Source organism: Notothenia rossii, assembly GCF_949606895.1.
Source record: "Notothenia rossii genome assembly, chromosome: 7".
Lineage (NCBI taxonomy): Eukaryota > Metazoa > Chordata > Actinopteri > Perciformes > Nototheniidae > Notothenia > Notothenia rossii.
Window position 1 is genome coordinate 26,292,561 of NC_136905.1, and position 23,309 is coordinate 26,315,869.

The 23,309-nt window shown below is 39.2% G+C and overlaps 1 protein-coding gene across 1 annotated transcript in view; it reads right to left on the reverse strand.

Moving 5' to 3' along the window:
* The window catches only part of LOC307046356 (CUB and sushi domain-containing protein 3-like), a 233,023-nt gene that overhangs the window by 207,209 nt on the left and 2,505 nt on the right, over nucleotides 1–23,309 (reverse strand). The window contains exon 2 of the mRNA XM_079692754.1: nucleotides 11,762–11,984. Coding sequence (XP_079548880.1) covers nucleotides 11,762–11,984 — 223 coding nt within the window. The remainder of the gene's footprint in view (nucleotides 1–11,761; nucleotides 11,985–23,309) is intronic.

Genomic DNA, 23,309 nt, shown 5'->3' on the forward strand with positions numbered 1-23,309 from the left:
AAGGAGCGCATTGCAGGTAGAAGATGACGCTAAAATGCCTTGACCAGATATGGTTACTTAAAATATCAGGAAAATAACACTGAACTAGTTTAGCCAATTAATAAAAACATTGAACAAACTATTTGCTCTGTGTCACATGATAGCAGTGTTTCCTATATAACACTAGACACTGGTGACTAGGCACTTTGGCAGTTTTAAGCCTGGCAACGTAGGCGAAGATTCATAGACTTAACCTCTTAATTGATGCATGTATACATTTTTCTTGTGGAGGAGCATGCACCCCACAGGGTCAGAACAACCTCAGCTAATGATATGTGTCACTCATTAGAGACCTACTGTATATACACTATAATAGGGGATATTTGCCCATGAATAAAAAACGGAGCTTGAATTTTTACTTATTTCATTTAAAAGAACTGCTAACCTGCCAGTCTGTGTTGAAATAAACATTCAACACAGACATTTGCACACATTTATTATCATTGTATCAGAACGTATTCTGTTCATCAGTTATGCCCATTCTTTTGGGCAGTGTCACATGTCCTTTTTTGCAAGGAATTGTCATTTTTTGTCCTGCCAATTTTGAAGACTACACATGATATATATCATGTCCACAATCACACATGGCATTCTGAGCAGATTCGTCTGAATTTTCATCGACATCGTCACCTTTAAAAATCAGCTCCAAAACCTCAGCTGAAGTAAACTTCCTTGCCATACCTCAGTCTACTTTTAAGACACTAAAAGAACGTATTCCAACTTTGATTTTGTTTTCGCACGTGGAATTATACCGGCTCTCATTTCAGTCAAGCCCCCAGGAAGTGCGCCGGACTCTTATGAAAATATTAGTTGTGTCCAAATGGCGGTACTACAATTTCTCCGTATCAGTCCGTGACGTCACTGGGCCCAGAAATACTTTTTCCCATTGACTAACATTGGGAAAGAGACGTCTGTAAATCAGCAGATAATTTTTTTGAAACTAAATAAACTACCCAGTATGAACTATGTTATAGCCCTTATTATAATCATTAGGTCCTTAAAGTTGTAAAATGCACTAAAAGCCTAATCTAGTTCTATTTCGTCCTTAGGCAGAGGCGGTGCTTTAGCACTGGATATATCCATCACACGCATGCGCAGTTCGAGTACCTAATAACAACAAAGTCACCTGTGACCCACGTCACACCGGCTACATAGGCCGGCGTCATTAGCGGATCGGTTCCTTTTCATCTTCTTGCTTCGCGAGAATTCCGTGGTTGCATTTTTGTAACCTACAAGCGTTCGTTGGAACGTTAGATCTAAGGATTTCCCAGCATACAGCCGGCTGCATGAAGTTTTGCGACTACTCCAGTTGGGGCTACGGGCTACCCGTCCCCCAGGAGCTGTGGGGAAGGACGCTCTGGCGCACGACTGACCAGACAGTCTCCTGTATGCCTTCCCGCCACTGCCTCTGATATTGCAGTCGCTTCACAGGGTTCTTACTCAGGGGCACAGGCTCCTTCTGGTTGCCCCCCGCTGGCCGGGGAGAGTTTGGTTCCCACTGCTGCGCAATCTCTGCTGCAGCCAACCATGGCGTCTCCCTGACAGGAAGGAGCTTCTGTCACAGCTCAGGGGTCAGATCTGGCATCCCGACCCTCACCGCATTTAGCTCTGGGCCTCTGAGGGGCCAGACCCACTGTTAGACATTTTCACAGCATCTGTCAGGGAAACTATCCTGAAGGCCAGAGCACAATCCACTCAAGCACAGTACGAGTGCAAATGGAAGCTCTTCTCCAACTGGTGTTTGGGTAAGGCCGAGAATCCGTAGCATTGCTGTGGCCACCATTTTAGAGTTTCTGCAGTCCCTTCTGGATAGTGGTCGTTCTCACTCCACTTTGAAGTTCTATATGGCTGCTATCTCTGCTCAACATGTGGGAGTTGACGGCGCCACAGTGGGGCACCACAGGTTGGTGTCCCTCTTCCTGAGAGCCCCTAGTGCTGGATGCCCTGTCATCTCCTCCCTTCGAGCCCCTGGTCCAGGTGGGGCTTAAGTGGCTGTCCTTGAAGGCAGCATTTCTGCTTGCCATAACCTCAGGGAAACGAGGTGGAGAGCTACATGCCCTCTCCGTGAGCGATACACGCGGAACTCCGATGGCTCGGGTGATGCCCTCTGGCCGAACGTGGCGTTCCTGCCCAAGGTGCTTCCACTAGCCCACTCCGCATGCTTTGTGAGCGCACATACGGGTTCTTCTGCTCTGACAGCCAGGCATGATGGGTAATCTGTGATGTTTCGCTCTCTCAAAAGTTGGGCCATTTTGTCCTCATGCGCCAATGAGCAGCTCTCATAGAAAAGAACGAGACCCCGCCTCCCACGCTGTATCCAGTTCTTATTATACACCCATGGTGTCAGTACACATAACAACGGAACTGACAGGCAACCCTCTGAATCAGACTCCGATTGGCTTTGACTGCATCCACTCAGAGTGTCCGATTCAGAAACGTGACTCTTACACTCTTTACGTCACAAACAAAGATGGTGGATGAGAATAGATCTATAAAAAGCTGAAACAGAGAAGTTATGATACTTTGAACACAACGTGATATTTGGGATCATATACGGCCCCGTGGGTCTCAGAGGTTCATGAAGGGAACACGTCTTCTAAGGCAGTCTGTGAGAAGGATTAGGAAGTGAGAGTCTAGGCAGTGTGTTTAATTCTGCAGTCCTTAGACATATTTGTGATTCAGACAGGTAATGACTCAAGTCGTACTGTGTCGGTTACGATAATTTAGGTGTAATTAAAATATATACAAGCAACAGCTAAAACCATGGGAATTAAAACACCGACTACGGCACAATAAGTCATTCTGAATTAATCAAAAACAGCCTTACATTTCTACAGTATTTTCTCATGGAGCCTTGAAAATATCATATGCGTTTTATCGTTCTTAAAAACCAAAGATGCCCATTGTGACCCAAGTAGGTCTTTAAGAAAAAAAAGACAGAGATCTCCATCGTCTGGCATTCACTGCCATCTGTTGCTCTGGCAACAGAATCATTCTGTGAATGGTTGGAAAATATCATTAGCAAATAAACACTACGGCGCTTCCCTCAGAAAAAAGGAGCTGATGAGCAAGATGTGTTAGACACTAGACTATTACTAAATCACATTCCCATTTTAATACCTGACTTTGGGAGGTATGATTCACTTCAACTTTCACTTACATTTGAGCCAGTAAAAGTAGAGTTTAGGCTTTATGTCATCTTACTTAAGATGAACTTCTGTCAATAAGAAATAAATATGTAATACAAGAAGAGACACTATTGTTGTCAAAAGTTTGTTAAATTTGTCACTGCAACTTTAAATCTCAAGGATGATTTAAATTACGCATCTGGCAATCTGACACTTCTGGCATTTAATCTAGTTTTATCCAGCTCAATGCAAAAGCCATTGCTGGTTTCAAACAAAGTCTTCACAGGGGTACAGCAAGCAGTAATTACAATTTCCTTTATGCATGAGTGAGTTGGAAACTTTTATGAGATGATGGAAACGCTCATATACAGAAAATAATACATGATTAAATCAAACTTTAAGCAGCTCCACGGATAGAAATGCTCAGTGCTACAAAGTGTGAGTCCGATATACACTGATTTAGTTGAATATGTATTTGACTCCACAAGGTTGAGGAAAATGTCACTGTGGGTGAGGAGACGCCAGGTGTCTAAGGCGACCCTGTTTATGGATCAAAGCCACACCTGTGGCAGCCGAACGCCGGTGTGTGCCAATGATTGTCTGACAGATGCAGCCTTTCCTTCCACCTGAACACACTACATCAGCCCTGAAGGTAGCTGTCAGGCATTCCCGCCATCTGATTAGTTTGTCATTGTAGCGGCATGCCATGGAGAGCAAGAGAGAGAGGCGGGAATGTGTCTGTCTCTCTACCTTCGTCTGTCTTTCCCTACGTCACTAGCTCTCTCTGTCACACTAGCTCTCTCTCACTTTATAATCGCAAGGTATGTCTCTGATTCGCTGTTAATTTAACTGTTCCTGTCGTGCAGGTTTACCATAGTGTTGCTTTGCCTTTTTTCTATCCCTTTGTTTGCCTCCACAATCCTCGACTTGTTGCTACACTGCTCTTAACCCCTGTGTGCCTCCTGGGAAATAAGAAGAAAGGGGGAAAAATATAAAGACAAAAAGGGGTAGAGCCCTGAAGTGTTCTGATTGATCTTAAGCAACAATTAAAGCAAACCACTTGCCTTTAGCCTATTGTAAGAAACAGAGGAAAGCAAAGCATGTTACCCACACAGGATACTGGCCTTGCTGCTGGCCGTCTGCTCAAAACAAGGTGAAAAAAAAGCTGGAGAATTAATAATAGACTTATTTTGCATTGAAATGTCCAAACTGATTACAGCAGCTCCAGACACTGACATGTAGTTGTAATAACTGTATAAAGGTCAAATCAACTTATCAATTAATTCATCCTTGGTTCTTGTCTCTCAGATGAAAAACCTAATGTCCTGAATTTCTGAAGGGAAATGTAATATATCTGGTTAATGGTCAGTAAGGTAATATACTTCGCTGTGTCTAGTGGGCCACTTCATGTTACAGTTTCATGCATCTGCAACAAGTCATTCTGCTGATATTAATATACAGGGTATCAAATGAAAAACAAGAAAACTAGGATTAATTATGATCTATCAATTCAATAAAAAAGAAGCAGAGTAATGCACAGAAGTGCAGACAAAAAGATAATTATTGTTCTACTGTTTTGCTGACTGCATTGTGGTTCTGGTATATTTGTCTGAATATGTGAATATAAGGATTGATTTGATTGAAGTTATCCAGGCTGGAAGTGAGACAGCAGATCAACAGTGAAGCATTAGTTAGCCATTTATTCTGCATTGCTTCAGCAAAAAACCTCAAATTGAAATTGTAAACCTCACTACTTGGCGCTAGTGGCACCACTTGTTCGATGATTGGGACTGTTCAGCATAACCAGACAATGCCGGTCAAGAGTCACATTTTATGTTTTACCGCCTTAAACATCCCAAGTTCTATTGCAAGTGATTCAGAGGGCTGAAAATGATAAAGTGTGTAAGGTAAATGTCAGGCTTAGTCGAGGTAACCATTGCTATGATTCATGCATGTAATGTAACTTATACAAGACACACTCAATAGTCAAATTTAAAAGTTTCACTTATATTTAAGACAATGTGACAAAACTAGTAAGGAAACAATGGAACCCAACACATGCAATAATGATATGCTAAACCCTATTTGAAGTTAAAATCACGGAGGGTGCAAAAACAAAAAAAATATTAGAATTGTAGAAGGTATGAGATTTAATAGTCATGTATCAAACTGACTGTAACTTTAATTAACAAACAATGTCAGGTGCGTGGTTAGAGCGGTTATTTCTCAGTTTAGCTAAGGGGCTTTATAAAGGATTCGCTGCGGAAAAAAAAACGTCGCTCTAAAGCCAAAAAAACAAATGTAACAAATCAAAAATCAAGCCTGTATCAACATGCTTTTCAATATGCACTTGTCATTGTAATTGTATAATGACAAAAGCAAAATGATCACCTTAATCAAGTCATTGTGTGCAGGGCAGCACTGGAATCAATACAATACTCTTACTCACATCACAGCATTTCATTTCAGCAGTATAATGAGCGCTTCAACCAGCCATTCTCAGGCACGAGGTATTGTGCGTAATGTAAGAGCAGAACTGACAGAGGTATGGGGAAAAAAAACTTCACAGAGCAAAGAGAATACACAGATCAATGGGGAGACATACTAATCAGGTCTATCACAAGGATGTCGTTTCTTTCTCATGTTAAAAATGTATTGACACTTTTGTCGTGTTCCCTTCTCAATTTCTCCCTTAATTAATTAAAAGCATTAATAAATTAAAGGCCTCTTTAATCTCTATCAAGGTTTCTATTTATAGTTACCCTGGGCCTAGGGTAAAATTATTGCCTGTCATTGTGCTCACCTTCCTATTTATTCCAGCTGACAATACACCCGAATGAAAAACACATCAACATACATTCAAAGAAGGAATGTAAAAACACAGGAAACACTGTTCAAAATACAGAAATGTTGCAGTAAGAGAAAGTGGGAAAGTTTGCAGCATTTCCTCACAAAGTTTTACAAAAAGGTAAGAAAACTAAACACAAGATAAAGCAGCTTTTCCCCCCCGTCATCTCAGTCATTCTTGGTTTGGAGAGAATTAATTGTGTAAGTGCAGGCATTCTGCTCGCGTCTATTCAGGGCCCTAGAGGCACAGCAAAGACTGTCATGGAATAATAATTTTCTGGCGCCACACAACATAGTGCCACATTGTTAGGAAATCCGCCACTTGGAAAAAACAAAAGTGTGACTGAAGCACAAAAAACAACGTTGCTATTTAGAGGTTTGGGTCGGATCAGGAAAAACCCATCAGAATTTTTAGCCATTTGCTTTTGTTTCCTAACAAGAATTAGTTTTGCTTTTCCTCCTTCTCTCTGAATGGCAGGATTAGTTACATGGGATTTTGAAAAGTCTCAGCGAAATATCATCAGTGGTTTCTTGTTTTGCAGATTGTTAACCCTTTATTTGACACATCAAACCAACAATGGCCCTAAAAAGTTAATAGACTAGACTACTACACTTGTTGTCTACTTTATTAGAAATACCTGTGCATTCTAATTAAATCCAATACAAACGATAATGTAAAATGAAGTCTACTCTTTAGGCATTGAAGTTGGTTGGTGGTGGTCTTGTACTGGACTGCTTTGTGTTTCTGATATTCTAAAGGGGGTGGGGGGGGGGGTATCATAATTTGCAAAACACTGCAATATTTGATGTGCCAATATTGTATCAACAGAAAGACGCACAATTTATCTTTATTTTAAAAACTATTAAGGCAGAGCTATTCCTGGTGAAACTGTAGTAAATCCATTACCAAAAATCACCAAAAACGTAACACTTAAGTACATGAAATGGGTTTGCTTGATATCCCTTACCCTAACCTTTGATCATATTATTGTACACAATGAAAGCAATAACAATAAAAGGAAAATGTTGGTTCTCTTTTGCATATTTGATCTGTTAATGAATTATGAAAGTCAAGCTTTTTGGGAATAATTTCTTTTTCAGTCTACTATATGGTGCTTATGGTGTTTTCTTCTGGTTGGGTCAAATGCTGAGTCAGCAGAACTGGCAGGTGTGTTCCTCAAAACAATGGAAGGAAAAAGGTAATAGATCACAATATGTTAATGCAATACTAAGCAGATGGCAAAATGTTGAAGATCGCAATATGATTGTATGATAACTTAAGAATCATGATAGGTATAGCTTGGCTTCTGGTGATTTCAACCCCCAATATTTTGTACCCCTGTAGTAGTTCAATTCAAGACCACCTATAACCAAATGTGGAACTTGATAATGACCATAACGTGTTGACGCCTAATAAACCTTTAATATTGGATTTCATGTGTTTCAGTTGCCTTAGTATAGAACAAGCATTGTATAGCCTAGTTATCTCAGGGTTTTATATAGATAATATTAAGCCTAAAAATGTGTATATATTGAATTACTACAGTCTGATTATAACACATTGGTATATTAGCATCCGGGACATAAGATTCACACATTATCATCAAGACTCTGCACAGACAACTCCCTTATATGTTTTCAGCCTATACCTCTATCTACCACAGATGCTCGCGCTAACAAAAGTAAATAAAACCTCAGTGTACCAGAAGACGAAAGTTGGAGAGATATCAAAAAAGGCTTACTTAATGTGTCTACAACCTAATTTTGGCCAGAATCTTTATCATACTGCAAACTACTGACAGCATTATGGGGACAAAACAGTTAAGGTAAACAGTTGTGCTTTTTAACTTGAAAGCTTTCTACTGTAAAATGGAGAGCATGTTATCTACAGGTGCAGGCAGTAAATGGAACCACCATTTTATTGTGTCCACTAAGTACTGTCATTCAACATAGGCCTAATTATGTAATTGAAAATTATTCCATGTAATTGTAATTTTGTGTTACACATGATTAGTCGTAATACTAACAATGGAAGGCAGTTCATTGCAGTGATTACCAGCTTGAGAGTCTCTTAAGTTTAATATTATGTATCAAAAAATATTACAATCAGGAATACAGGGGAGAACATAACCCAGCCCTACTGTGTTACATTCCATCTATGTAATTCAAGATCTTTTTCAACATTACAACAAGATTTTGAACATTTCTAAATGAATTATTCTCCGATATTTTTGTGTAAAGACATTTCAATCATATAAGTATACTGTAAAAATATAATAGAGTTTGAGTGAGCAGCTTTGTCTTTAGCCTTCAGCCTTGAGTTTAATGCTTCAGGTCACAAGCTTTTGATAATGGGTCAGTTTTGCAGTGTATAATGGTTGGGTGAATAGCTGCTGCAGGTGCTTGCTGCATTTAGGTGAAAACCAAACCTGCATCACTCAAGGCAGGCAATGCCTTTCTCCCATGTCACGGATTGTGTCGTAAGAGAGATTAATAAGAAATAACACCAATAATTAAACTGACCCTGTACAATGAGACAACCTTCGGAACAGTCACCTATATTGTCCAAATATCTTGCACATGAATTAAAGTCATTATAAATAAACAGGCCGAACAAGGGACAACTTGTTCCAAATCAAGTTAGATTTTTCATGCATCATTGTTTCCTGTTTGTTGCCCTTCCAAACTTCCTTCCATCCATATACAAGCGCGACACTAATGTCTTAGGATAAGCCAGAAATATATTAGTTTAAATCACAGGACCAGTTGTTTGTTATAATCTGGTTTGTGTGTAGGATAAATGTTTGGTAATTGAGATAAACAACAAGATAAGATAAGCCTTATCTGGGAGATGCCATTGGATGAGTAAGCATGTCAGCAGACCTTAATCAAAGCGCCTGCCAAAACCCAATAGAGACAAAAAACGGACAAACTCATGCTACATGCACTTCTGATAGAACTACTGCCCACAACAACATGATCAAATGGAAATGTAAATAACACTAAACTTAATGAAAGTAACTCATCTGAGATAAGTATGGGAACAAAACGCTCATGTACACATGACAGTATGACCAACCTGTTTTATAAAAGGGCAACAAATTCATCCTGAATAGCATAACCCCAAATTAAAAAGTCCTGCTGTAAAAAGCACCATCCAAAAATGTTGTAGTGCTAATTGTTTTGAGTTGCACTATAATGTACAATTATTCCAATTGTTTTAACACAACTAATACGGCCAATTGAAAAAAACTGAAAATAAAAACTCAAATGTATATAATCTCTATAAGCATCTCCACTGTGACTTTGTCAGATCCGGAAAGGCACAGGTGAACCTAATATACTAATTAATTATGGCTCTGTTAAATAACGTGAGTCCATTACATCGTGACAGTAAGCAGTCGTTTGAAAAAATAACATTAGCTACATTTTTGCTTTTTGGCTAGCTTAGCGTTAAACACATTTTAGAGTGGACTAACTTAACAATTCCCCTCACTTATAGCAACTTACTGTACCTCAAGTTTACAGATGCAGCGGGACTGATTATCTTTCTGCCATGTTGCTCTTCGTGTCCATAGTTACATTTACTCTATTAGCAATACGAAAACTTGACGCTTGCCTGGCTTTAACATATCATAACATGTGATAAAATTAGCAAAGCCGTTGGCTAGCTAGAGCTAGACACTTTCTTACCCACTGAGCAATTGTTCTAATAATGTTAATTAAAAAAAGACACAAAAGCGAACAGATCCCTCTTCACGCGCCTTCTACACTGTGACATACTGTAGAATCTACAGGTGTTTTACTCTCGGTCTAATCGCCAGATAGCGTTTATGTGTTAGTGGGAATGTGGAATATGTTGGCTGCATTCACAAATAATCGGTAACTGAGAAGATTAGTTCAATTGAGAGGATGTCTCTCCTTTGACTCCTTTTGATATACAAATCTGGCTCTGTGAAAACTCTTAATACAGGCTACATAACAGCCATAAATGTGTCTGAGCATATGAAGCAACGTCAACAGAATGTGTTATTGTTTATAACCCATTTTTGAGCATCTGTTGAGGCAATGCATATTTTGAGTTTTGGCTTGATGTAAGGTAGTTGTTCCACTTGAAAGGAGATAAAGCTAATACCATACTTAATCATTCTTCCAAAGAACAATATGCAAAGTCATAGCCATAATATATGCGGCAAAACTATGTGAGATCATAAGCCTTGAAAGCAGCATTATGCAACAAAAGTATCCAAAGTGATTCATTTGCTAAAGTTTCAACAATGATTCAGCTCCTCAATTATTCACCCCCTCCGTACATCGTCCGTTGTATAAGCATGTGATTTTATGAACCTCTCTACAGAGTATGAGTTACATAAATGAGGCAGGAGATCTCCTTTTGGCACCATCTTTTAGATTGTTTCAGAGAAAAATGCTGGACCCCACACTCACCTGTGACAGTGCATGCTTGTCTCTACACTATAAGATTTCCTTAAAGAAAAAAAGCTTTTGACAGGTTTAAGAGCTGGCAGGTGTATCAGCTCAGACGTGAGATAATCTTCTCATAGTACACAGAACATTTATTATCTATAAAGAGGGGCTTTATTTTGAGCAATTTGGTTTGATAAAACGAAACCTTTTTGGCATTTATCTTTGAAAAAGATAAAAAAACTTTAAAGGGTGTTTCATTTGGGGAAATAGAGAAAAAAACTTCCGAAGATATGGCAGTTAATGATTCTTTCTGAATCACATGTTCTACTTATGGCCAAACAACTCAATATTTATATATTAAAGGATTTTTCCCACAAGGGTGGTCCATAATTGATGTCTTACAGCCTGCACAGTTGCACCAATTTTTTATGTTTGAGAGTTTGATTGAGGTCATGTTGGTGAATTAAGTATGTTTAATAAGAAACATTATCATGTATTAATCTAAATATGCATTTCATACAAACGTCACATGCACTGGCTATTATGAGCAGCATCTTATCTGCATCAGTAAAGATATCCTATACTATACATCAGTTCATTAGGATGAGCTTTTACAGCAAAAATGTCCGTAGGTGTTCGGATCGGGGGTCACAGGTTCAAACCCCACTGCAGTCAGCATGTTGTTGCGTCCCTGGGCAAGGCACTTCACCCCAAATTGCTCCTGTGGGGATTGTCAACAGGACTGATTATGTAAGTCGCTTTGGATAAAAGTGTCTAACAAGTGACATGTAATGTAATGTGCAGCTACTGAGCTGACCTGTGAATAACTAAAGCCAACTTAGCTAGGTCATTCAGAAATTAATGATGGCAGGCCTAAACTTTCCGGTTAATGGGTTGCTTTGAATATAAACGCAGGGCTGTTTAAATTGTGTTTCACATAGGACATGGTCTGGACTTTGTGTACAGTACTTTTTGTTTGAACAGAATCATGTATTTTTTTTTCTATTGCCGCTCACAATATACATTTTAATGATATGTATATTATGTTTAAGTTAGTGTCCTATGATCATTTGATACCAAAACAAAAAATTGTGTAAACGTAAAATCTAATCTGAGTTTCTGAAGTTCAGAAGGGCATTTGATTTCTGCACAAACCATGTCAGAAACTGTCCACAGTTGGACTACACTCCACACACAATACTGCTGACGTGCCTGACAATAATGAGCAGTCTTTATCATGGGTACATTTTATATGAACCTTTCAGCAGAGATGCCACTAAACGCAGCCTTCAAGGTGCGTGCCTTCAGGGCCTCTTCCTTACCTTGTCCTGAAGTTAGCCGGGTGTGGATGCCCGTCATACAAAGATAAAAAGTCATATTCCTCCTCCACAGCGAAAGATTGAAAAACTATATTAATCCTGCTCCCCTCCTCAGCAACAATCACCCAGGTACAGTTTGCTCCATTTGGATATCCATATGGAAAGCCGGGGCTTTCTATCGTCCCATTCCTCCCTTTTAAAGTGCCTCCACAAGTATGAATAAAACCTGGGGGGAAGGGGAAAGAAAAAAATGCAGTCATTATCAAATGCCAAGTAATGATAAAATGCATGCTATTCAACATGTGGAAGGAAACAAGCACATTGTAGAAATCCTTACAGAGAATATACTTAATATTGAATGGCGTACACATCCGAGTAGCAATAAATAAACAGAGTGGCTTTAAAACTTTTTAATAGGTCTATACAGATGCTATTCAATGTAACATTTTTGTAACAACTGTGTAACCTGTAAACTCCAGGCGCAATAATTCTCCCACAAATAATTTGAAAAATGCTCAATGTTTCCAGCTGGCAGATGCTGTTAGCTGAACAAGAGCCAATTTTTGTGTTTCCATTTATGTTTTCAGTTCCATTTCTAATTAAAAAAAACAATAGGTTGTAACAAAAACAACTGTCATTATGGAGGAGAAATGTGGGACTATGATGTTTTCAATGTTATATCGCACAAAAATCTAGTGCTGTATCATTACTGCCCACTTCTTTGCAGTGGGTCAGAAAGCCCTTAGAGAATAGCAACAAGCAAGGTCTTCCAATTTGGGGCCACAAGCCCTTAACACTCGGTTTCACAGCCCACACAACATATATCTTTTCGCCTTGCTGCACTAGCTTGCTGAAAAATCAATATCCTCGACATATTAGGTTAAGCATTATACTATCATTCTCAAAATACAATAAGAAGATTTTACCAGCCTAACCTTTTGGTGTTACAGAAATGTAAATGAACAAATGCTCCGCGGCTAAGTAACTGTATCTCAAACACATATACAAACATAATCTGTCTCCCTGATGCAAAGACATTTACAGCTTGCCTTTTCTCACACAATATAACTTTTTTTTCCGCATTTCCACATTAAGTATACTCCAACACCCACACTGACAACGTCTGACAATGATTCCACACACTGCAAGAGAGAAGGTCCATTTTATTTGAGGCTATCTTGCACCTTGTCTAATGAAATGCAAACTTAATTAAGAGGCATGGTTTACCCCCCTACAATTTACTCCTAGTGTAATTAGCTTTTCACACTCGGTAGGTAAAGGATGTTTTGCATAGTGTTGGCCATATACAGACACAGATCACTTGGCAGCTGAAATTGCCTTTAACTAGATAAACAGTAGTTATTTTTTTCTGATAATATGGACACCTTTTATACATTTGAGCAAACACAATGTTCTGACACAAACCAACAATGAATTCCCCTCCTGTCAAGCTGTTTCATTACTTTAGGACAAAGCCCTGCAGCCGTTTACTCTACTCCTCAAAATACCACTGTTTGGACAAATATGATAATTATATGGTACAATTTTCCCCAATCTTTACTTCTCGCAGTAACTACAGGATATTACCCTTATGGGGGTCCTGACCCAGAGTCCCTGACAATATATATCCACCAATTGTCCAGATGACTGACCCCCGAGACCAATTCCCGTCTCCTGCAGCAGGGATCAAGTGTACTGACCTTCTTACAGATCCGGTTACAGATAAAGGATATATCACGGCCATAAGGTTTTATGATGTTGTGTCTCATGATGAGCTGCTGCTCTAACTGAAGTTTGTATGTGTGGGGAGGGGTTGATCTTTCCAAGGTATTTCTGAATTGCAATTATTCCCACTGCCATTGAGTGACCAGAGTAATCAGGGCACATTTTCAGCATTGATACATAGCCTACCTACAAGGTCAACATTATCCAACATGGACAACCTCCAACCTGACACATGCATTATTGCTGCTTTCAAGTGCTCTCAGGGATATCGTATTTAGCAGGACAGCCCTCTTAACTGACCCAACGGTATGTATGGCAGCGTGTTTTGACCTAAAAGTTACTGGTATATTTATTTTTACTTGGTTAGATTTTGTCTGTTTCTATGTTCCTTGATCATTGAGGCTTCACCCATTCTTGAATAAAATTAACTAATATAGAGTCTTGCTGTGAGATATCTGATCCACATTGCATTCCTTTTAACAAAGCTATCACTAAAGAGCCACCAACATATTATCATATACAGTAGTAGCTATGTTTTCCTTATGTTTCTAACTTAAAGCATTTCATAGTTTGAATAAGTGTAGGTAAGACAGTTCAAACAAAAGTTATAGCTAATGAATAGCACTAAAAGACATAGTAGAATGATCCCCACCCACGCTGCCTTTTAAAATGGCCTTGAAAAACAAGTTTGAGAAAGATAGTCCATTACTGATAGTGAGCCCACCTGCAGTTGAACTCGAAGTAACAGTTTAGACTTAATTCACTTCAGTAAAAGCTGGAGGATCAGATCATTATGAGGACAGAAATGCATAACAGCACACTATTTGAATACTGATGCACGGCTTCAGTCTATTGTTTATCCTGGAGAGTCACCTCTTCCATTTTCATGAGCTCAATTATAAAAATGTATTGGTACCACTTTACAATAAGACTACCCTTATAAAGGATTCATAAAGGGTTTATAATTAGGTTATTAATTAGGTTGTAAACACTTTATTAATCATTAAGAACCATTTATAAACCAGTTCCAACATAGTTTTCATACGTCAACACAGGCTCACTATTTGGCAAGATGACTAAGCCTTATATTGGCTACCTAGCGTACTTCGTCTTCTTCATCAGCCAACATCCTTGGTATCTGTTTTTCACTGAGTTGATTCCCCCCCATCCATCTTGATGTTTCTTGGCATCTCTTTATGACCATTTATTTACGAGTTATTAACATTTATAGTTGCCTAAAGGGAGCCTTATTGTAAAGTGTAAAACACATTCCCATTTATTAATGAGTTACTACCATTTATATAAGGCTTAGCAGTACAGATAAATGTGGGCTCACTATTTGGCAAGCAACCGGTCACAGTTGCCCTGTTTATCTCATGTCTTATAAAAGCTTATTAATGATGTATAAAGTGTTCACAACCTAATTAATAACTGAATTACAAACCATTCGTAAACCCTTTATAAGGGTAGTCTTATTGTAAAGTGGTACCAATGTTTTTCTAAAACTAAATTCAACCTGGCCGTGGCCATAGGATGATGCAATTGTACTAAATATCTAACAGTAACAATGGCAGCTACACACTTTTACGAGGAGTGCCTCTCAACCGGAAACTATAGCTTCTTTAATGTCTCTGGTGGAAGTTCTATGAAGTCTGAAAAAGAGCTGATACTGTTGTCAGAGTATTCTCTGTTTAGGCTCTATCGCTGAAATACTAGTGTGACTAGTTAGGGGTGTTGGATTTGAAAAAAAGGAAGATATTTTGAAGGAAGGAAGGATCTAATGAAAATATGTTTTCAGGTGTATTGTGGGAAATGTAGGATCCAGTCTTTTAGAACCTGACCCAAACCATTGCGACCTTTCAGTTTTTCTGGAAATGAAATCACTGGAATAAACCTTTACATTTTAAAACTGAATAATTACTAATAGCACTTTTCTTAAATGTATGAATGTGTGAGTCGGATGGATAAAACAGCCATGGGAAAACTAGGGATCTGCAGTTTTAAATAATTGCTACTACATATCTATGAGCACAGGTCAAGTAAAATAGAATTTAGTTTACCAAGGTCAATGTTAGCACACCATCTTTAAGAAGTGTGTTAACCGTTGAAGGCGCTAAAGCAATCCTGGTAAAAAGATATCAGCAGAGCACAGAGAGAAGCCCCTAAACCCTGCGTGGGGCTCAGTAGCAATTAGACCCAGACACTTTAAATGGCAACTCAAGTGTTACTGCTTTCATTTGAGGTTCTCTTTTAAAGTAAAAAAAAAAACGTCTGCAATTAAATATTTAAATGTTTGTCAGGAATTAGATGACTTATGTTCAGAGCAGGGCTGATTTTGTGAGCTGCTTAGCCGTGTCTGTGAGGCTGATTGTTCTGATTTCCTGAAGATGACAGAACAGATGTGCACAATATTATTTTTTCTTTTTGAGGCCTTCTCTCTCCCTCTCTCCCACTTTTTGCTTCACAGATATATGTATTACTTTCATCCTCCAGAATCTCTGCATCGATGTAACCCTCTCTTAATTTCACTACTCTTTTACATTCACAGCAACCCTCCCTCCACTCACCACAACACACACACACACACACACACACACACACACACACACACACACACACACACACACACACACACACACACACACACACACACACACACACACACACACACACACACACATATCCATATCTATAGCCCACCGTTTGTTTTTTTCAGATAAGCTATCTATTATGAATTAAAATCCCCCTTTACAATCTGTGAGATATGGATCATGAGCTTGTTATATGTTAAGCACTGACATCTCCATAAAAGCTGCATCTATAAAAAGAACATTGTTGTAATCGTTCATCTTATTCCTTCAAAGCAAATTAGAACGACAACATGTGCTTCCTTGTAGATGATTGCATACATGTAAGTCTCACGCCTAAATTTTGTCTTCCTTGAAATGCACTGTCACTACTTAGATGCCTGTCCCACCTTTATCATCAGTTAAATTGTTAAAACGCACTCCCTGGGGTTTTGGTTCGACCCCGTGTTAGAGCCACGTTGAGATACCAACGATAAATTGTGATGAGAAACCAAATTAACAACATGCTGTGATTGCACAGTGGGGCAATGCGGTTCAGAAATATGAATCAGTATCATAACGTACAAGTTTGAAAAAAAACGTGCCTCAGCAGGGCTGGCTGACAGACAGCTCAAGATGGGTCCCAGCTGTTCCTCAAATGGTTAGATTTACCCCTTGCCTTTGGATATACACACAAATACCACAGTTTCACATCACCACACCTTTGATGCTTATAACTGATTGCTATGCTTGCTGAGCAAAACACAGACAGGAAAATATCTGTTGTCTCCCACCCTGATGATATTTCTGAAGGCGGTTGAATTGTCTGAATTGAATGCAAGCCTGCGTGTGTGAGTGAGTACAGGCATATTTATTTGTGTTTTTTGACCTTGAAGAGCCTCTCACAAATCCAAAGAGTGAAACCAGTCTACTGAATGTGATTATTTTCATTTGCCCTGTTTATACAGGGGTTTTGAGCAAAAATGAACCAGGTAATGAACTACATTGTTGTACACTGTGGATGTTGAGTAAGATTGAAAATGAAAAAAATGCATCATAGAGGATATTGATACTAGATGTTGTTGCAGGCTAAATTTGTTTTTCAGGAATTACTATATGGAGGCAACGAGAAAGAAACATTTTGCTGTTCAGGTATTGTTTGAAAGCATAGGTGCCCCTTAAAGAAGTAAACAGCCAAGACCTTTTCCTCCACCATTAATGGAGATTTGTAGTTGGGCCATAAAGAGAAATGATTATGGGCAGCAGGGAGAGGGGAGGAGGAGTCATGCACTGCCATCTGAAGGATGAGTGACAAACAGACCACTGGGTAATGGGCTATTGCTGATGGGTATGAAAGATTGCCCATCCCAATCGACTATTTTTAACAGACCATGATTAAACAGGCTTGGAAAATAAGCATTCACAGTTTGATCTGCTCCCTTCAGGTAATTGCTTTAGGATCTTGCAGGGCAGATTTAACTAGGAAAGAAAAGTATTTTCAGGCCCTGGCAGTGAAACTGTTTTGGGAAATGTATTGTTTTCCATTTGCTTTATATTCTGTATTGAATGTCTATTCTGCTGTATTTGTCTTTTATTGACTGTCTATTATTGACTGTCTACAGTTTATGTGGTTGAGTGCATGTCAAATATTTTTTTTTCGAACAACACAACAAAGTTTTTTAATCGAACAAAAGCCTGGTGCTTAAAGCAATCAAAGTCATATAAAAAATGAACGTTTTTGTACCCTGATTGATGGCATTCAACGTTCTAGCATAAAAATGAATGTTGTAGCGCCCCCTTTTGGCACCTGTCAGCGTTAAATCAACGCATTAATGGGGCAACATGCATACGTCTTAGGGAGGCATTAAGGTGAGAACAAAAGACAGAATGTTGATAACACTGAATGAGGGCCACCTGCCAAAAGCAGCCCCATAGATGCATTACCTTGCAAAGGACTATTTGTTCTGGCTGAGCTTCCTATGTAATATGTCTGAAACATTATTCTAATGTGTTGAAAATCACAGGGAAAGTCATTTGCAGGGCTCTTATCAGGCAAGGGGGAGATGTTGTAGTGTCGTAGTGACTTTTTTACAATATTTTTAAGCAACATTTTACGCATCCATCTGGAACAATGTAGAGTTGGTTGTCATGCTCACGGACATGTCAATAAGCAGACAGGAGCCACCATATGACTCACCCTGGCAGTCTCCATCACCTGAGCCACTAAAATGTCATCAAACTTGGATATATATTACTTTATAATTATAGCCCCAGTGTTATAGTTTCCGGGAGCATGTGTTTTCCACTGAGCCTTTACAAGAAAGAAAGAAAGAAAGAAAGAAAGAAAGAAAGCAGAAGTTGACTTCTTCCTTCAGTCTTAATCATCTGGCACAATAATGGGATGTTTCACGGCCAATAACACTTCTTCTCTGAAAAGCTGAACCTTTCACTATGGTATAATTCAAGTTCCTATGTATTAGAACAGCTTTGCTTAATTAATGATTATTTATGATCTTTTCACCAAAGCTATCTCACAAGTTAATACACTTGTTCCTTTTTTAAGATAGGTGACTTATGCAGAGCCCGAGAATCCCCAAATAATCTTGAATGTTATATTTTCACTTTCATTAGGTGCCTTGTGAGTGTATCTATGAACGAGAAATGTTTTGCCTTCGCGCTTCATACGTCTCGCTATCTGTCTTCAAACAAATCCTAAGCCCAATATCCACAAGCCTACTGAGCTATGCGCTTTCAAGCTCCTCTACTTGATTTATTTTTGGCATGTATTATTTTCTCTCTCTGTTTGATACTCCATTTCCTCAGGATTGACTGTAGTGAATGCTTAGTCAAGGACACCTTTTCTTCCGGGATGGCATTTCATCATTGTTCATGATGATGGCCTATCACAAACACAGGGGGAGGCAACAGCACCACTCCTAGCAATCAAAGTTTAAATACAAAAAAACCTGCATTGATTTGCACCTGACCTTAAAGGTGAGTCAGCCAATATAGAGATATCCATCAGTGAGGCATGGTTACAGAGCACTGACTGGAAAGATAGAGCCCTCAGCAGGCAACACAAAGGTCAACAAACATCCTGGGAGGCATCATTCGCTGCAAAGTATCCACACCTCTTGGTAAATGCAACAAAGACAACCCGCAGTGTTATACATAGACACTCCCTTTAGTATTGATTATAAAAAGTGCAGAACAAGAAGAGGAAATTAAAATTATAGAGTGTTTAACATTGAAACTAACCATTGATCCGCGGAAATGCGCAAGGAGGAAAATAAATAAAACCTTTGTTGCATATTTGTTGTCTTCCCTTCATCATGAATCTTCGGAGTCTGCCCAAAATCAGAGCTGCTGCAGCTCAAGCAGTTATATTGAGAGGCAATTTTGTTTTTAGAAATCGAAGCGCTTTTCTCTTAGATCTGTACTCTGAGCCAGTCATAAAATATGGAGGGAAGAGAACATAATTTTTAATACAACAATGTAAGAGCCGGGACAGCAACCTTAGTAGACAGAAATCTTAAATTGATGTCCCCAAAGAGAAGGATTTTATCTGCATGGCTGTGCTGCACCTTCACATTTCATACTGATAGAATGTGCATAATCTCAGTCCCTCACTACAGTATATGCTTGTCTGCATGCCTGATGAGTGGGAAATGGGCTCCATACAACAGAAACAGAAAATAGGCTTTCTAGAGAATGACTATTACCTCATGAGTGTGTCACTGCAATTTGGGAAAGGGCTCTGAAATATTCCATTTGGTGGTTTTAAATTGCCATCCACTGAGGTGAGAAATGCTAAAAATCAAATACACTTCCACACTGAAACACAGCTGGCATGTGCACAAACACACACACCCTTGCACAAGGAAATAACAGAAGTTGTGTGTATGAATGGCCAAGTGTCATTTCTGTTTCCCAGCGTCTGCGTGCTGCTGGTGCTTTAGCCACTTCCCAGCAGATACAGTATTTTATGGCCAGACACCAATACCTCCTCAAAGTGCAACTGAGCCATATTGCACCTGATGCCAAGCCTCCACTGTGAGAGCTGCTGTACAACACAAAACTGTGAGCCAACATCACATCTAATAGGACGCCTGTCTCTAGCCTCCAATCTTCCAAACAAACAATAAAATCAACCCTTCACTTTCTCAGAAAAAGGGAAGAAGCACAAAACAGCCTTTTCTATCGAAAGACAAACGCAGAGGCTGAAACGATGCTCAACTGTTTTTCATTTCCAGGTAAACATCTTCTTCCACTAAACAGCCTGTATACATTCATGTGTTCCAGCAGAAAGGCACCTCATAGACCTAGATCACAAATGTACATCCCACCTCGTAAAAACTGGTTTGCTGCAGATTCCCCCGACAATTGTTAGGCAAATTCTATACATGCCAACCTGATCAAAGCTTAGGGAAAAAAATGTGCCTGTGAATGAAAATAGCCAAAGGATTTATGAATGAATGCAGTTAAAACATGTTCAATCTAATCGTAACAATGGGGTCTGTTAGGCACTTGACCATCAGATAAAAGTCAGTGTTAACAAGTACAAAAATAAGAAATAAACCAATTGTTACATTCATAAAATTCAGATATGTAAATTTAAATGTATTATTAATAGTTAAACTCCAATTCTGGTCTCCACTCAAATCAATCTTACTATCAATTAATCGGAGAAAATATGTTCACAATTTATGAAGTAATCACTGGTTTCCGAATGTCAAATAAAAACAAAAGCCTTATTTGTCTTGTTTTTCTCAACCAACAGTCCAAAACGATATGGCATTCAGTTAACTGTAATGCAAAGGATAGCTTTGACCCTTTATGTTTGAGAAGCTAGAATTGAAATATTTGTAAAAAAAAAAATTCTCCGAAAAGTTGCCCCTTTCCAAGGATTTACCTGTAGATTAACCAACTAATCATTTTGAGCTCTAACCCAAGTTCAAGTCAACCAACATTGCTCATTTTTATTTAGCATATGCATCCGTTTGAACTGAGAATGGACAAAGATGGATGAATAAGTACTTTAATGAATGCCGCTCCACAGTGCAGGGCCAAAGGCCAATGTACACAGCATGGAACCCTAAAATTAGATCATTAGTCAATCAATGCTCTGTTCAGGATGCACTGCAGAGGTCTGATTGGTTTTCTCACAGCTGAGAATACATTGCATAACACACCACATGTCTGCTGGTTTATCCCTACTGATTGCTACCCGTTGTTGAGATCAAACAGGTATTTTTAGCCATCCAAACCTATCATTTTAATTACCTCCGCATCATCCCACTTGGTTTCCCGGACCATGCTTCTCCCCTGCCTGCTCTCCTGTCACATATCATGACAGCAACAGACACAAACAAGAGCATCAGTGGTCAATGCAAAGGAAGATCCAGGAATGTACGAGCGTGCCAGGTTACAAGGTGAAGAATAAAGGGAATAAAAGACTTCTTTCCATTATTGTAAAAAGGATATAAGATAAACTATATATTGATGTGCTTAAAGTAACACTTAAGAAGAGGCATAATGTGGAGTAAATTGGTTTATTGGATACGTCTCACTTAAAATGAAAGCTTTAATGCATTTATGTTGCCTCGGAATACCTTTAAGTAAACACAGCTACTGCACAAATACATCCCAACTTCAATGTGATTGAACATTTCTTACTCGGATTCAACCACTGCAGGGGTAAGGCTTAATAAATTCATACATTGTTATCCGGGAATGTGCCTCCAGACAGTTAACATAGTTTAATCCCCTCAGAAACCTGCTCCTTAGGTGCAGAAGACAGTGAACCTTGAATCTGCAGCCTTGACTCTGGAAGCAGTCTCTCCTCAGCCTATTACATTTAATCTCAACAAACGGTGAGCTATTTTTCTTCCTGAAGACAAGATATTGCCAATCTCCCTTCCCCCAAGAGTACTGCTTATATTAAAACTGATACCTGAGAAGAACGGACTTAATCAGAACCAACAAACTATATCCAACCTTCACAGGGACCTGTCAGCAACATAAGAGCCTGGCCCAGACCTATAGCAATGGGCGAGAGGCCAGTAGGTGAACTGAGTATCAGTTTGGAACAACACTAGGGCTATCCAGAGAGATGTCAGCACTAAAAGAGGCATCAGGAATGTCGAGAGGAAAATTGTTACTGTTCCAAGTTGCTGTATCCTGGAAATGGTAAATCACTGCCTCCATTTCCAGCTGAACTCATGTGATTTTTCTAGAGACTGTCCACCTTTTCTCATAGTTCTGCTTCTTCTACTGTTGTGGAGGACAAGAACCTGAGGGGCAGTGGGGATAATGCCCCCAAATTCCCTGTAGATTGTGTATAATTACACAGACATATTGTAATCCTGATTAGCCCCAGCAGCCTTTCCAGCCTGTTTACATAATCACATTGAGAGAAAGTCTTCATCAAGAGCTCAGTGGCCAGATTACTGTCTGTGCAGAACCCACCTGATTACTGGCAATTAGTGACGGCCCGCCAAAGAGTTGGAAAACAAACAGCTACATTTGAACAAAATATGGATGCTAGCAGGAAATATAGTGTAATCACAAGATGAAAAAAAAGTGGTTGGACACAACAGATGGCCAATTTTCTTCAATCTGTTCGCTATCATCAATCGTTCGCTGTCATTTGATGTGCTAATGTCAGTGCGGGAAACAGGCCAGTGCCAATGTGTTGTGTTTGTCCTCCCCTGTGGTGTCCCTCTAACTTCCCATGACGATCATGTCCCCTGCTTTTCATTATCAGGTCACTGCCAGGACTGTGCCGTATGAAGAAAGAAACTGGATAATTGAGTAGATTTTGATCTACAAAGTGTAATTTAAAATGGATATAAAGATCAAAATGTTTCATAATATCACAGTCTTCAGTTTCCAAGTGAAATAAACAGTGTAAAGAGGAGAACCAGGATGCTGGGGCCATAACTCCAATATGGATCTTATTCAATTGTAGTTTGAGAACATCTCTTCTTTATCACACAATGTAATCCACTGCTTACACACGTGTGTGTCATAGGAATGAGGCGCCCTTGACTTTGGGACTCTTTTATTATTGTGAACTTGATCGATTGTTGTCAGATCGATGGATAGAGTATGATTGTCACGAGGGAGAAAAGGGCAAGCGCAGCTGTTGTATTCAAGAGAAGATACACCTAAGTGCTCACTATCTATATAATATTTGAACGGGGCCTTTTGCTCTTTTAAAAAAAATCAGTCCCTGCAATTTAGCTTCCTAGATTTGT